Here is a 15255-nt window from a genome sequence, read left to right as displayed (position 1 = left end):
CACTGCGTGGCATCTTGGGCAAGTGTCTTCTACTATAGCCTCGGGCTGACCAAAGCCTTGTGAGTGGATTTGGTAGACGGAAACAGAAAGAAGCCCGTCGTATATATGTATATATATATATATATATATATATATATATATACATATATATATACGTTTGTGTGTATGTTTGTCCCCACCAATATCGCTTATATATATAAATTTTGTACCCAGGGTTACCAAAGGTTTTGGTATACACAAAATCAAAGCGTTGTGGACAGCTCGTCAGAGTCTATACAGAGACAAAACGTTTAATTTTCTACGTCGCAGAATGAGGAAACGCTCATAAAATGATATTTAAGTCTTTACATATAAAAAAAACCAGAATATAAACAACCCTTATAGACACAAAAAAAACCTAACCTTCAAACTGGAAGATCCAATTTTCCAGTAGGTAGCGCTTGAATTGGCCATATTTAGCAGAAACTTCTTTACGAGTATTTACGCGCCAGGTTTAGCATAGCCCTTAAGAATTTTAGCTCTCTCTGCGATGCAGATTTTGCAACGGCCACACCCATTAATATAGGGCCCTGGGTGATCTATTATTTTATACCTGGTATCTCACGGGGTCCCTTGATCTTTGAGTTATCACACATGGCAGGCCAGGGACGTGACAAACCGTCTTTCTGTTTGGTGACCACAGATAACCATTATAATTTCCTTTTCTCTTGTTTTGAAAGTTGAAAGGATCCCCCCCTTCTAGACGTTTGTGCTTTATTGCCAACTTAATAATGTGCAGATGTAAATATGCATCATTACTCTTGTCGATTCCCAGGTCATGCGGTGATTTTAATTCAGAGACTGGAATCCCTCGTGAGTCAGTATATCCTATCTGCTTTTTATTGCGCCTTTTGAGCATAAGATCTGGTCATTAAATCTAAGTAGAGATTTCAAACTTAAAATCTTCAAAGCCACAGTCGAACCAATTCTACTATATGGCTCAGAAACCTGGACGTTATCAAAGAAGCTTGAGAGGCGGTTGGATGGAACCTACCCCCACCTCCTTATGAGAGCTCAAAATCTCTCGTGGAAGCGTCATCCAACCAAAGTACAAATATATGGGAAATTACCACCTGTGTCATCTCTTTTGAAAAGTAGGAGAGTCCAGTTTGCTGGACATTGTTGTAGAGCTGAAAACAAAGCAATTTCTACTCTTCTCCTCTGGAAGCCATCTACTCACGATACCAGAGGGCGCATACTCTCCTACCCTGAGGGATACTGGAAGCCAGCAACAGGACCTCCGTAATGCTATGATGGACCGTGAGGTCTGGCGTAACATAGCAAATTCCATTGTCTCGACCACGGTCGAACAATGATGATCATGCAGCTTTTTGTGTTGGTAGTGCAGGGCTTGGAATTTTCCTGCATTAAACTGCATGTTTTTTTCATCAATCCACCTATGCATTACGTCCAACTCACGTTGCAGATGCACTGCATCTGCAGAGTTCTGCATCCTCTGAGAGACTTCTGTATCATCTGTATCATCCGCATAGGCGCAGGAGTGGCTGTGTGGTAAGTAGCTTGCTTACAAACCACATGGTTCCAGGTTCAGTCCCACTGCGTGGCATCTTGGGCAAGTGTTTTCTGCTATAGCCCCGGGCCGACCAATGCCTTGTGAGTGGATTTGGTAGACAGAAACTGAAAGAAGCCTGTCGTATATATGTATATGTATATGTGTGTGTATGTGTTTGTGTGCCTGTATTTGTCCCCCTAGCATTACTTGACAACCGATGCTGGTGTGTTTACATCCCCGTAACCTAGCGGTTCGGCAAAAGAGACCGATAGAATAAGTATTAGGCTTACAATGAATAAGTCCTGGGGGCGATTTGCTCGACTAAAGGCGGTGCTCCAGCATGGCCGCAGTCAAATGACTGAAACAAGTAAAAGAGTAAAAGAGTATAGCTAACAAGAGCAGTTACTCAAGTTGGAGTGAGAGTGTCACGGAAGGCCACTATGAATAACAGGGGCTCGAGGACAGTGCCCTGTGGAAGATCAATCATTATTTATGTTTTGTTGGATTTTGCGTCATTGACCACCACTCCCTGACTTCTGTCTTTCAGAAAGACATGACGGCCATTTTCCAAGTTTCAAAATAGGCCAAGATTTTGGAGCTTGTGAGAAATTATACCATGGTCAACTTTGTGAAAGACTTTTGCAAAGTTGAGGTATATAAGTTGTCCATATTTGAGTTTTTGAGCTGCTGCATTAACTCCCGGTCGTAATGTTGCAAGAGCTGTGTTAAGCAGCTTCTGCTTGGTCGAAAACGATGTTGGGTCTCAGTCAGGAAGTCATTGTCTTCAACGAATGCAATTCATTTCCTGTGGACTATTCGTTCCACGACTCCGCGGATGTGTGAGGTCAGGGAGGAAGGCATATAATTTATAGTATCTGCTCTGATTATTCCTTTATGGTTAGGGCATCTTATTCCTTCCTTTAGTTTGTCAAGAAGCTTACCATTTGCAAGGGAGCTCTGAAACAGTAGCTGCTGTGGTTTTGCAGAGGACCCGTTTGCATGGCTTGAGAAAGATTGCTGGGAATCTGTCTGGGACAGCAGCTGAGTTTCTGCTGATATCATCTATTGCGAGCATAGCGGTATGTTTTCTGGTTGGTGTGTTTAATGTTAGGGTAACGCTACATTTATATGAGGGAGTGTCGTGGAGATTAGTTGCATCCCACAAACACTAAAGTTTTCCCCAAAATCCAGGGTTTTTATAACTGCTCAACTTCACTTTAAAGACCACAAACACTAAAGTCTTCCCCAAAACCAGGGTTTTTATAACTGCTCAACTTGACTTTAAAGACCACAAACACTAAAGTTTTCTCCAAAATCCAGGGTTTTTATAAATGCTCAACTTGACTTTAAAGACCACAAACACTAAAGTTTTCCCCCAAATCCAGGGTTTTTATAACTGCTCAACTTGACTTTAAAAACCACAAACACTAAAGTTTTCCCCCAAATCCAGGGTTTTTATAAATGCTCAACTTGACTTTAAAAACCACAAACACTAAAGTTTTCCCCAAAATCCAGGGTTTTTATAATTGCTCAACTTGACTTTAAAGATCACAAACACTAAAGTTTTTCCCCAAATCCAGGGTTTTTATAACTGCTCAACTTGACTTTAAAAACCACAAACACTAAAGTTTTCCCCCAAATCCAGGGTTTTTATAACTGCTCAACTTGACTTTAAAAACCACAAACACTAAAGTTTTCCCCAAAATCCAGGGTTTTTATAAATGCTCAACTTGACTTTTAAGACCACAAACACTAAAGTTTTCCCCAAAACCCAGGGTTTTTATAACTGCTCAACTTGACTTTAAAGACCACAAGCACTAAAGTTTTCCATAAAATCCAGGGTTTTTATAACTGCTCAACTTCACTTTAAAGATCACAAACACTAAAGTTTTCCCCCAAATCCAGGGTTTTTATAACTGCTCAACTTGACTTTAAAAACCACAAACTCTAAAGTTTTCCCCCAAATCCAGGGTTTTTATAACTGCTCAACTTGACTTTAAAGATCACAAACACTAAAGTTTTCCCCCAAATCCAGGGTTTTTATAACTGCTCAACTTGACTTTAAAGACCACAAGCACTAAAGTTTTCCATAAAACCCAGGGTTTTTATAACTGCTCAACTTGACTTTAAAGACCACAAGCACTAAAGTTTTCCCCAAAACCAGGGCTTTTATAACTGCTCAACTTGACTTTAAAGACCACAAACACTAAAGTTTTCACCAAAATCCAGGGTTTTTATAAGCTCAACTTCACTTTAAAGACCACAAACACTAAAGTTTTCCCCAAAATCCAGGGTTTTTATAACTGCTCAACTTCACTTTAAAGACCACAAACACTAAAGTTTTCCCCCAAATCCAGGGTTTTTATAACTGCTCAACTTGACTTTAAAGACCACAAACACTAAAGTTTTCCCAAAAACCAGGGTTTTTATAACTGCTCAACTTGACTTTAAAGACCACAAACACTAAAGTTTTCCCAAAAACCAGGGTTTTTATAACTGCTCAACTTGACTTTAAGACCACAAACACTAAGTTTTTCCCCTAAATCCAGGGTTTTTATAACTGCTCAACTTCACTTTAAAGACCACAAACACTAAAGTTTTCCCCAAAATCCAGGGTTTTTATAACTGCTCATCTTGACTTTAAAGACCACAAACACTAAAGTTTTCCCCAAAATCCACATTCAGATGGCTAGTACACCTACGTTGTCGAGCGGTTACTGTTTATATCTCGTTCAGAGATTTATTATTGGTTTCAGACAGTTTTTCTAAATCAGTGACAGTGGTTGCTGTGAAAAACGTTATATATTATTATTTGCGAGGGGACTCCTTCATCGAAGACCGGTGCTTACCATGCGTTGACGAGAGGCAATTACCTTGAAACTATAGTCCGTATGTAGTACCTAGGTCTTCGAGTGAGGATGACCTCTCTTTGCAAATAACACAAGGGCACTGAGATAGTGTCTAAAGTCCATCTGGTGACGTTGATCGCCTGGGGCTAAAAGCATCAGTAGCACCCCACCCCCAGTGGCTAGCCACATTCAGATGGCTAGTAGGCCTTACGTTGTCGAGCGGTTACTGTTTATATCTCGTTCAGAGATTTATAATTAATATATATATATATATTATATATATATATATATATATATATATATATAGTTAATCCAAACAAGAAAGCACATAAAAACACAACAACGCGAGGACGTGGAACAAATATAGTATTATTGGACGCTCAGGAAAGAAGGAGGGTTTAATGTTTCGAGCTGAGCTCTCGTCGGAAACATAGGAGAAGGAAAGATCCGGAGTAGGAAGACAGAGGGAAAAAATCGTATATTGGACGCTCAGGAAAGAAGGATATATATATATATATATATATATATATATATATATGTATATATATATACATATATATATATATATATATGTTACTTTACTTACTTTACTTTTACTCGTTTGTCATTTGACTGCGGCAATGCTGGAGCACCGCCTTTAGTCGAGCAAATCGACCCCGGGACTTATTCTTTGTAAGCCTAGTACTTATTCTATCGGTCTCTTTTGCCGAACCGCTAAGTGACGGGGACATAAACACACCAGCATCGGTTGTCAAGCAATGCTAGGGGGACACACACACATACACATATATACATATATACGACAGGCTTGTTTCAGTTTCCGTCTACCAAGTCCACTCGCATTGGTCGGCCCCGGGCGATAGCAGAAGACACTTGCCCAAGATGCAACGCAGCAGGACTGAACCCGGAACCATGTGGTTGGTTAGCAAACTACTTACGACACAACCACTCCTGCGCCTATATATATAATTAAAATTTTAGGGTAGCAAGAATATTTATCGAAAAAATTCTTAGTTACTAGTGGTCTAGCGAGAAGGAAAAAATTAGTCAGTAGACTATATATTATTCAAAGAAGAATACAGCGTACATTTAAACACAAGAGAGATACCCCAAGAATAGGATATCTGATTCACTAGAAAGAGCAGTTAAACTCCAAGCCACTAATTGTTGTAATTCTGAAAGTGATTGAAAAATTAAAAACTTTTACCTGAATCCTAAACCTTGCAAGGTTTCTGCAGACTTAAATACAGACTGAAATAAAATATTTTCAGTCTATACCTGGCGCTGTTTCTTCAGTAGGTTGCCAAGACTGAACACATAGACACAGAGCTATATGTAATCAGCCACGTGGCTATAGGTTCTAATTTTTCGAATCCACCGCGCAAATATATTACCGATTTTCTTCCAAAATTAGCCCCCAAAATATTTCATTAGTGGCTTGGAGTTTAACTGCTCTTTCTAGTGAGTCAGATATCCTATTCTTTGGGTATCTCTTTTGTGTTTGAATGTACGCTGTATTCTTCTCTCTCTCTCTCTCTATATATATATATATATATATATATATATAAATAGGCGTAGGAGTGGCTGTGTGGTAAGTAGCTTGCTTACGAACCACATGGTTCCGGGTTCAGTTCCACTGCGTGACACCTTGGGCAAGTGTCTTCTACTATCACCCCGGGCCAACCAAAGCCTTGTGAGTGGATTTGGTAGACGGAAACTGAAAGAAGCCCGTCGTATATATATGTGTGTGTATGTTTGTGTGTCTGTGTTTGTCCCCCTAGCATTGCTTGACAACCGATGCTGGTGAGTTTACGTCCCCGTCACATAGCGGTTTGGCAAAATAGACCGATAGAATAAGTACTGGGCTTACAAAAGAATAAGTCCTGGGGTCGATTTGCTCGACTAAAGGCGGTGCTCCAGCATGGCCGCAGTCAAATGACTGAAACAAGTAAAAGAGTAAAAAGAGTATATATATATATTTATATATACAGAGAGCGAGAGAGAGAGGTGGAGAGCAGCGGACTCGCGTTCGAGGGATCGTGTGTTTGAATCTCAGCCCAAGCGACGTCTGTGTTTATGAGCGAAACACTTAAGCTCCACACAGCCGCGGCAGAGGGTAATGGCGAACTTCTGCTTCTTTCCCCACAACTTTCTCTCGCCCTTTCCTCCTGCACTTGCGACGGACCGGCGTCCCGTCCAGGTGGGGGAATCTACACGCCAATGATTATGGGCCAGGCATGGCTCCAGAATAAACAAGCGACAACAATACACACAGATCATCATCATCATCGTTTAACGTCCGTTTTCCATGCTAGCATGGGTTGGACAGTTCGACCGGGGTCTGGGAAGCCAGAAGGCTGCAGCAGGCCCCAGTCTGATATGGCAGTGTTTCTACAGCTGGATGCCCTTCCTAACGCCAACCACTCTGTGAGTGTAGTGGGTGCTTTTTACGTGCCACCGGCACAGGGGCCACGTTCGGACGGTGCTTTTAACATGTCACCGGCACAGGGGCCAAAGGAGGCTGGCAAACGGCCACGATCTGTTGGTGCTTTTTACGTGTCACCCACACGGATGCCAGGTATCTTTACCCTTGGCTTTTAGTCACTAAAGACAGACAAAAACTTTTTTGTGATTAAAATATTGTTTTATTTGAGTAATCAATTCAATTAATAAAATGAAAACAATAAAATAAAGGCATTTCAATGATATAAAGTGAGATTATGGGATTGTCATCACGAGATCTTGCATGGAGATGGTCTAGTGTTGAGGTCACATTATATGAAAATGTTCCGATCAGGGTGTTATGTGTTTTATTATCAGGACTTGATTATGTTATGTGTAATATAGTTGTGATAGTTTTTGCTGTTGACGTTTTTAGATTCCATGTCAGACTCGATTGAAGACAATAGGAAGCATCCATTTATGACCAGTTCGTCTATTGTGCGGCTGGCGATGCAGGAGTTGTAGGAACAGCCGGCAGTGTTACTCTTGGTATAACTGATTTTTTGTCTGGGAGAGTAAAGTTCAGTTTATTTTGTGGCACAGTAAGGTGACAGAATTTCCCTTTAGCTGTAAAACCGAAGGGGCATTCACAGTAGTGGTGTCCGGGTTTGTTAATACATCTATAGGGGAAAGGGCAGCCCCCATTGTTGCATCTACATTCGTCGATGTCTGAAAATAAGGAGGAAAGAAATATATATATTACGGAGATGTACTTGCATAGCGAGTGACTTGGTCTGAGATCGTGTGCTGGAACGAAAACAATTGCAGCGTGGAAGGTGTTTATAAGCCATTTAAGAAACACACAAAACCGTTAGATTCACTACAACATTTAAATTTAAGTTGTCAAAATATTTTCGTCCCTTTGAGACCGCGAACTGTTCACTGACAAAGAGATGCAGCACGAAGCTTTGTCAGTGAACAGTTCGCGGTCTCAAAGCGACGAAAATATTTTGACAACTTAAATTTAAATGTTGAAGTGAATCTAACGGTTTTGTGTGTTTCTGAAATATACATAATTTTAAATGAAATAAAGGAATCGGAGAGTTGATGTATGCCCTGCGCGCAGTATCACCATTGTAGGTATTTATACTCCCGTGGAATTAAAAAAAATTCAGGTGGTAAATAAATAAAATCCTCGAATCCATCCCTAAACACACACGCACGCTCTCACGCGCATACGCACACGCACGTACACACGCACAGAAAGTCGCATGTCTATTTATATATTTACGTATGTACGTATACATATATGTACGAGCATGTGTCTACACGCAAAGTTACGAGAGTTGATTGATATGAAAAAGAAAATGAAAAAAATAATGCGACTGTTGGCTTGTCGGGAAATTTGTAACTTCGATTAAAAGTTTTTTTCTTTTTTTTAAAGTTAGTCAATCCAAGAGCTCATCATTTCGACCCAATGAGTATTTCTGCCGTTCAGCTGTTTTCCAGTAATTTTGAAAACACATAGATAAAACAGACAACGACGAGCGATTACAATACCCTGCTTTCGCTTACACGTACAGGGGAATAAAATGTCATCATCATCATCGTTTAACGTCCGTTTTCCGGGTTGGACGATTTTGACTGAGGGCTGGCGAACCAGATGGCTGCACCAGGCTCCAGTCTTGATCTGGCAGAGTTTCTACTGCTTGATGCCCTTCCTAATGCCAACTACTCCGAGAGTGTAGTGGGTACTTTTTACGTGCCACCGGCACGGGGGCCAGTCAGGCGGTACTGGCAAATGGTGCTTTTTACGTGCCACCGGCACAGGTGCCAGTGGAAGCTGGCATCGGCCACGTTCGGATGGTGCTTTTTACGTGCCACTGGCACAGGTATCGCAACTACAATTTCCATTTGGTATTTATTTTGATGTTGATGTACTTGACTCAATAGGTCTACTCAAGCCCAGTAGGTCACCTTACGATCCAAGGTAAGTACAGCAGGTCGTTCGGTAATCCAAGGTACTTTGGATGGACTGGGGCTATGCGAAACTGGTGCAGGGAGCAGCCATGAAGGTATGTAAAACATGGGAAATCTGTTGGGAAAGCACTGCTTGTTATTGCTACAAATGGAAGGAACAAGTAAGGAAGAAGTGGGTATTTTGGAATAAACTTGCACGGGGGCCAGTCGGGCGGTACTTGCAATGACCTCGCTCGAATCTTTTTACACATGCCACCGGCACAAGTGCCAGTAAGGCGACGCTGGAAACGGTCACGCTCGAATGGTGCCCTTTTACGTGCCACCGGCACAGAAGCTAGGTAGCCGCTCTGGCAACGATCACGCTCGGATGGTGCTCTTGGCACCCTACTAGCACCCTAAATGTATGGAACAATATACACCAATCTGGGGAAGGGTGACATTTTGTTTATTCTGCATCAAACCTGTGATTTATGGGATCAAGATGAAAATCTATCACTTTTATATTTCGTGTAGACCATTGCGCTGAGTGATACCTTCTGTGTAATTACTTACTCTGTAAAATAGTATGCAAATGCAACTAATGTTCAGATAGATCTGCACTTCACTAGTAGGTGCCATTTGTTGTTATGCTTTATATGGGGCGGCGAGCAGGCAGAAACGTTAGCACGCCGGGCGAAATGCTTAGCGGCATTTCGTTTGCTGCTACGTTTTGAGTTCAAATTCCGCCGAGGTCAACTTTGCCTTTCATCCTTTCGGCGTCGATTGAATAAGTACCAGTTACGCACTGGGGTCGATATAATCGACTTAATCCGTTTGTCTCTCCTTGTTTGTCCTCTCTGTGTTTAGCCCCTTGTGGGTCGTAAAGTACTAGGTATTTCGTCTGCTGTTACGTTCTGATTTCAAATTCCGCCGAGGTCAACTTTGCCTTTCATCCTTTCGGGGTCGATAAATTAAGTACCAGTTACGCACTGGGGTCGATATAATCGACTTAATCCGTTTGTCTGTCCTTGTTTGTCCCCTCTGTGTTAAGCCCCTTGTGGGTAGTAAAGAAATAGGTATTTCGTCTGCCGTTACGTTCTGAGTTCAAATTCCACCGAGGTCGACTTTGCCTTTCATCCTTTCGGCGTCGATTAAATAAGTACCAGTTAGGCACTGGGGTCGATATAATCGACTTAATCCGTTTGTCTGTCCTTGTTTGTCCTCTCTGTGTTTAGCTTCTTGTGGGTAGTAAAGAAATAGGTTTCATCCAATACCCATACATATCTTTCCAAAATTGTTGTGATACGAGTTTCTTGCATATCACGCGAAAATTTTAGTAAAAATGCTAAAACAGCACTGAAGGAGTCGACTCATGCACAGGTAACGTCAAATACCGAAAAAACAGTAAATGTAATATAGAACCAATCGTGTATGGTTGGAGAGTGAACTCGGAATGTGAGAGTGTGTTGTTGAACATAAGGATATATGTGGGTAAAATGGAAGGCTCATTCAAGAGCAGGTTAAACACAAATCAGAATGTGAAGATGTATGAGTATGTGTGTTTCTGTTTGTGTGTGTGTATGCGCGTTGTATGTGTGTGTGTGTTTGTGTTTGTGTGTGTGTATGCGCTTGTGTGTGTGTATGTGTGTGTGTCAGTGGAGAAAATCTTTTGTGAAATGATACACTTACCCACGCAGTAACGTTTTCTAAATATTTCATAACCGTTTCTACAGCGGCAATAATACGATCCGAGAGTATTGATACAGATTTGGTCACATCTTCTTCTATAGCTACACTCGTTGACATCTGTTAAATAAATAAATAATTAAATAAATAAATAAATAAATAAATAAACGTTTAACAGAGTAAGTAATTACACAGAAGGTATCACTCAACATAAGGGTCAACACGAAATATGAAAGTGATGGATGTTTAGGCGTAGGAGTGGCTGTGCGGTACGGAGCTTGTTTACCAGCCACATGGTTCCGGGTTCAGTCCCACTGCGTGGCACCTCGGGCAAGTGTTTTCTACTATAGCCTCGGGCCGACCAAAGCCTTGTGAGTGTATTTGGTAGACGGAAACTGAAAGAAGCCCGTCGTATATATCTATCTATATATATATTATATATATATATGTGTGTGTGTGTGTGTGTGTGTATATGTTTCTGTGTCTGTGTTTGTCCCCCCCAACATCACTTGACAAATGATGCTGATGTGTTTACGTCACTGTAACTTAGCAGTTCTACAAAAGAGACCGATAGAATAAGTACTAGGCTTACAAAGAATAAGTCCTGGGGTCAATTCGTTTGACTAAAAGGCAGTATTTCGAATACACCAAGATTTGGCGATCTGGCAGAAACGGTAGCACGCCGGGCGAAATGCGTAGCCGTATTTCGTCTGCCGTTACGTTCTGAGTTCAAATTCCGCCGAGGTCGACTTTGCCTTTCATCCTTTCGGGGTCGATTAAAGAAGTACCAGTTACGCACTGGGGTCGATATAATCGACTTAATCCGTTTGTCTGTCCTTGTTTGCCCCCTCTGTGTTAAGCCCCTTGTGGGTAGTAAAGAAATAGGTATTTCGTCTGCCGTTATGTTCTGGGTTCAAATTCCGCCGAGGTCGACTTTGCCTTTCATCCTTTCGGGGTCGATGAAATAAGTACCAGTTACGCACTGGGGTCGATATAATCGACTTAATCCGTTTGTCTGTCCTTGTTTGTCCTCTCTATGTTTGGCCCCTTGTGGGTAGTAAAGAGATAGATTTGGAAACCAACTCAGCTCGGCTGAACAACAACGTACCTTATACATGCGGGACCACTACTGACCGAGGGTTAAACAACCATCACAAATTATTTACAAATTTAAGGTGGATTTAAAATGTTTATGTTTGTCGTTTATGTTTAGTTTATATAATTTTACTTACCAACACATTTCTTATTCTCATATCGGTAACCACGTCTACATCTACAGTAGTAGGATCCTGGGTAATTGTAGCATGTGGCATCAGAAGGACAAGGGTTTCGTTTACATTCATTGATGTCTGAAATTTGAAAAACGAAATAAATATTGTACATATAAATAAGGGAATGAAACTATGTTTGTAGTAAATGTTGGTGTTGTTACCCATAATTCACTATAACTCAGATCTACCCCATTTCCGTTGTTGTCTCACAAGCTCCCTATATTCTCTCCTTATTTTCCCTCAACTCTTCCTTCACATTCCCTCGTTCACCTATTCCCTATCAAACTCTCATACACCCCTTATAACCTCTCCTGCTCCGTTTCCCTTGTTGCTATCTCGTACATTGAGGGCCATTGGCTTATCTCTCTTTCAACTCCCTTCCAATCCATCCTACTCTCCCTCCCAAAACATGAGTAGCCATATTACTTCTCTACACACAAAACCCTATTCTATTCTGCCCTTTTCTGTCATACTTAAAACCGCACATCTCTTATAAAACTGCCTCCTGCTCCCAACTCCTCATCCGTATCACCGGTCTTTTCTCGATGTCAGTAATGCTGATATGAGAAACAGACTCTGTACTCACATTCATGGAGGCACATAGCCTAGTGGTTAGAGCAGTGGACTTGCGATCGAGGGATCACGGGTTCACATCTCAGACAGGGCGATGAGTGTGTTTGTGAGAGTTGATGCATACCCTGCGCGCAGTATCACCATTATAGGTATTTATACTCCCGTGGAATTAAAAAATTGAAGTGTCAAATAAATAAAACCCTCGAATCCATAAATGGTACGCTTCTAAGCTCCTCGCGGCCCCAGCAGAAGGTAATGGTGAACCTCTGCTGACTCTTTCGCCACAAATTTCTCTCACTCTTTCTTCATGTATCTAGCAGAGCAGCTCAGCTGCGACGGACTGGCGTCCCGTCCAGGAGGGAAACTATATGCCAATTATTCTGGGAAAACCGGGCCTTATGAGCCGGGCATGGCTGGAGAAGGAACAAACAATACCTACTGTTAAGTGACTGGAGTTAGGAAGGAGATCATGTCATAGAAACTATAGCAAAGGAGACATTGGGGAGCGATACATTCATGAGACCCGTAAAAGGCTTCCAAACCGTCTATGAAACATGGATATCAAATTGTTATTAATATTTTCCCTTTGATATAAAGCAGCGAGCTGGCAGAATCGTTAACACGCCGAGCGAAATGCTTAGCGATATTTCGTCTGCTGCTACGTTCTGAGTTCAAATTCTGCCGAGGTCGACTTTGCTTTTCTTCTCTTCGGGGTCGATTAAATAAGTACCAGTTACGCACTGGGGTCGATATATATTTCTTTACTACCCACAAGGGGCTAAACACAGAGAGGAAAAATAAGGACAAACAAACGGATTAATCGATTATATCGACCCCCAGTGCGTCACTCGTATTTAATTTATCGACCCCGAAAGGATGAAAGGCAAAGTCGACCTCGGCGGAATTTGAACTCAGAACGCAGCGGCGGACGAAATACCACAAAGCATTTCGCCTGGCGTGCTAACGTTTCTGCCAGCTCGCCGTCCTATACCGACTGGGGTCGATACAATCGACTTGATTCGTTTGTCTGTCCTTGTTTGTCCCTTCTGTGTTTAGCCCCTTGTGGGTAGTAAAGAAATAGGTATTTCGTCTGCCGTTACGTTCTGAGTTCAAATTCCGCCGAGGTTGACTTTGCCTTTCATCCTTTCGGGGTCGATGAAATAAGTACCAGTTACGCACTGGGGTCGATATAATCGACTTAATCCGTTTGTCTGTCCTTGTTTGTCCCTTCTGTGTTTAGCCCCTTGTGGATAGTAAAGAAATAGGTATTTTGTCTGTCTTTACGTTCTGATTTCAAATTCCGCCGAGGTCTACTTTGCCTTTCATCCTTTCGGAGTCGATAAATTAAGTTTCAGTTGCGTGCTGGGGTCGATCTAATCGACTGGCTCCTCCCCTAGAATTTCGGGTCTTGTTTATAAAAGAATATTTTTTGTTTGATATGGGCTACATGAAGAGTCCCTGTACACACATGCATGTATGGACATGTGTATATATCTATGTATGTATGTTTTGATGTGTTTATGTGTATGCGTGTATATATGTATGTATGTATGTATGTATGTATGTATGTATGTATGTATGTATGTATGTGTGCGTATGTGTATATATATGTGTGTGTATTCATGCATGTATCTATGTGCGAATGTGGATATGTATGTATGCATGTATGTAATATGCGTGTGGACATATATACGCCTACATGTATGTATTTATTTATATATACATGAGTATGTATATCTATTTATGTGTTTATGTATATACGTATTTATGTATGTGTGTGTACATATAAATGCATGCATGTCGGTCTGTCTGTTTGTCTGTACGTATATATGTATGTATGTGTAAGGATATATAATCCTTAATTTTTTTTACTTGTTTCAGTCATGTGACTGCGGCCATGCTGGAGCACCGCCTTTAGTCGAACAAATCGACCCCAGAACGTATTCTTTGTAAGCCTAGTATTTATTCTATCGGTCTCTTTTGTCGAACCGCTAAGTTACGGTGACGTAAACACACCAGCATCGGTAGTCAAGCGATGTTGCGGGGGAGGGACAAACACAGACACAAACATACACACACACACACACACACACACCACACACACACACACACCACACACACACATATATATATATATATATATATATATATATATATAAATATATATATATACATATATACGACGAGCTTCTTTCAGTTTCCGTCGACCAAATTCACTCACAAGGCTTTGGTCACCCCGAGGCTATAGTAGAAGACACTTGCCCAAGGTGCCACGCAGTGGGACTGAACCCGGAACCATGTGGTTGGTAAACAAGCTACTTACCTCATAGCCACTCCTGCACCTATAGCTACTTACCACACAGCTACTCTTACGCCTATAAACTAAGCATTCCCATGCCGGGAATCGAACCCAGGCCGCCTGGATGATAGCCAGGAATCCTAACCGGCAGACCTTAAATTTGAATTTGTGCTTGTTGTTATTGTATTCTACTTACCAACGCATTTCCCTTTGTACATTCGATAGCCGGGACGATAACACCTACAGCGGTAGGAACCTGGCGTGTTGTAACATTTTGCATAACAACCACAAGCCTTCCTTGCACATTCGTTGATATCTGAAAAGAAATACAAGCATTGTAGTATTCATTGCAGTAACTATTATCATTTGTGTTATCCTTTTTATTATGAATATTACTGTTATTGTAAAGGCGACGAGCTGGCAGAATCGTTAGCACGCCGGGCGTAATGCTTAGCGGTATTTCGTCTGCCGTTAAGTTCTGAGTTCTTATTCCGCCGAGGTCGACTCTGCCTTTCATCCTTTCGGGGTCGATAAGTTAAGTACCAGTTACGCACTGGGGTCGATATAATCCACTTAATACCTCTGTGTTTAGCCCCTTAATACCTCTGTGTTTAGTAATAAAGA

General features: G+C 41.5%; 1 protein-coding gene across 1 annotated transcript in view; it reads right to left on the bottom strand.

The window, feature by feature from the left end:
* Window positions 1–7023: 7023 nt before the first annotated feature.
* LOC118764574 (hemicentin-1-like) overlaps window positions 7024–15255 on the bottom strand; it is a 46249-nt gene continuing 38017 nt past the window's right edge. The window contains exons 6-9 of the mRNA XM_036505444.1: window positions 14828–14947; window positions 11721–11837; window positions 10492–10608; window positions 7024–7572 (exon numbers count right to left, since the gene is read on the bottom strand). Coding sequence (XP_036361337.1) covers window positions 7337–7572; window positions 10492–10608; window positions 11721–11837; window positions 14828–14947 — 590 coding nt within the window. The 3' untranslated portion in view covers window positions 7024–7336. The remainder of the gene's footprint in view (window positions 7573–10491; window positions 10609–11720; window positions 11838–14827; window positions 14948–15255) is intronic.

The sequence above is a fragment of the Octopus sinensis genome, linkage group LG8, assembly GCF_006345805.1.
Source record: "Octopus sinensis linkage group LG8, ASM634580v1, whole genome shotgun sequence".
Classification (NCBI taxonomy): Eukaryota; Metazoa; Mollusca; class Cephalopoda; order Octopoda; family Octopodidae; genus Octopus; species Octopus sinensis.
Note: the sequence above shows the minus strand (reverse complement) of the source record. Positions and strands in the feature narration are given on the sequence as shown.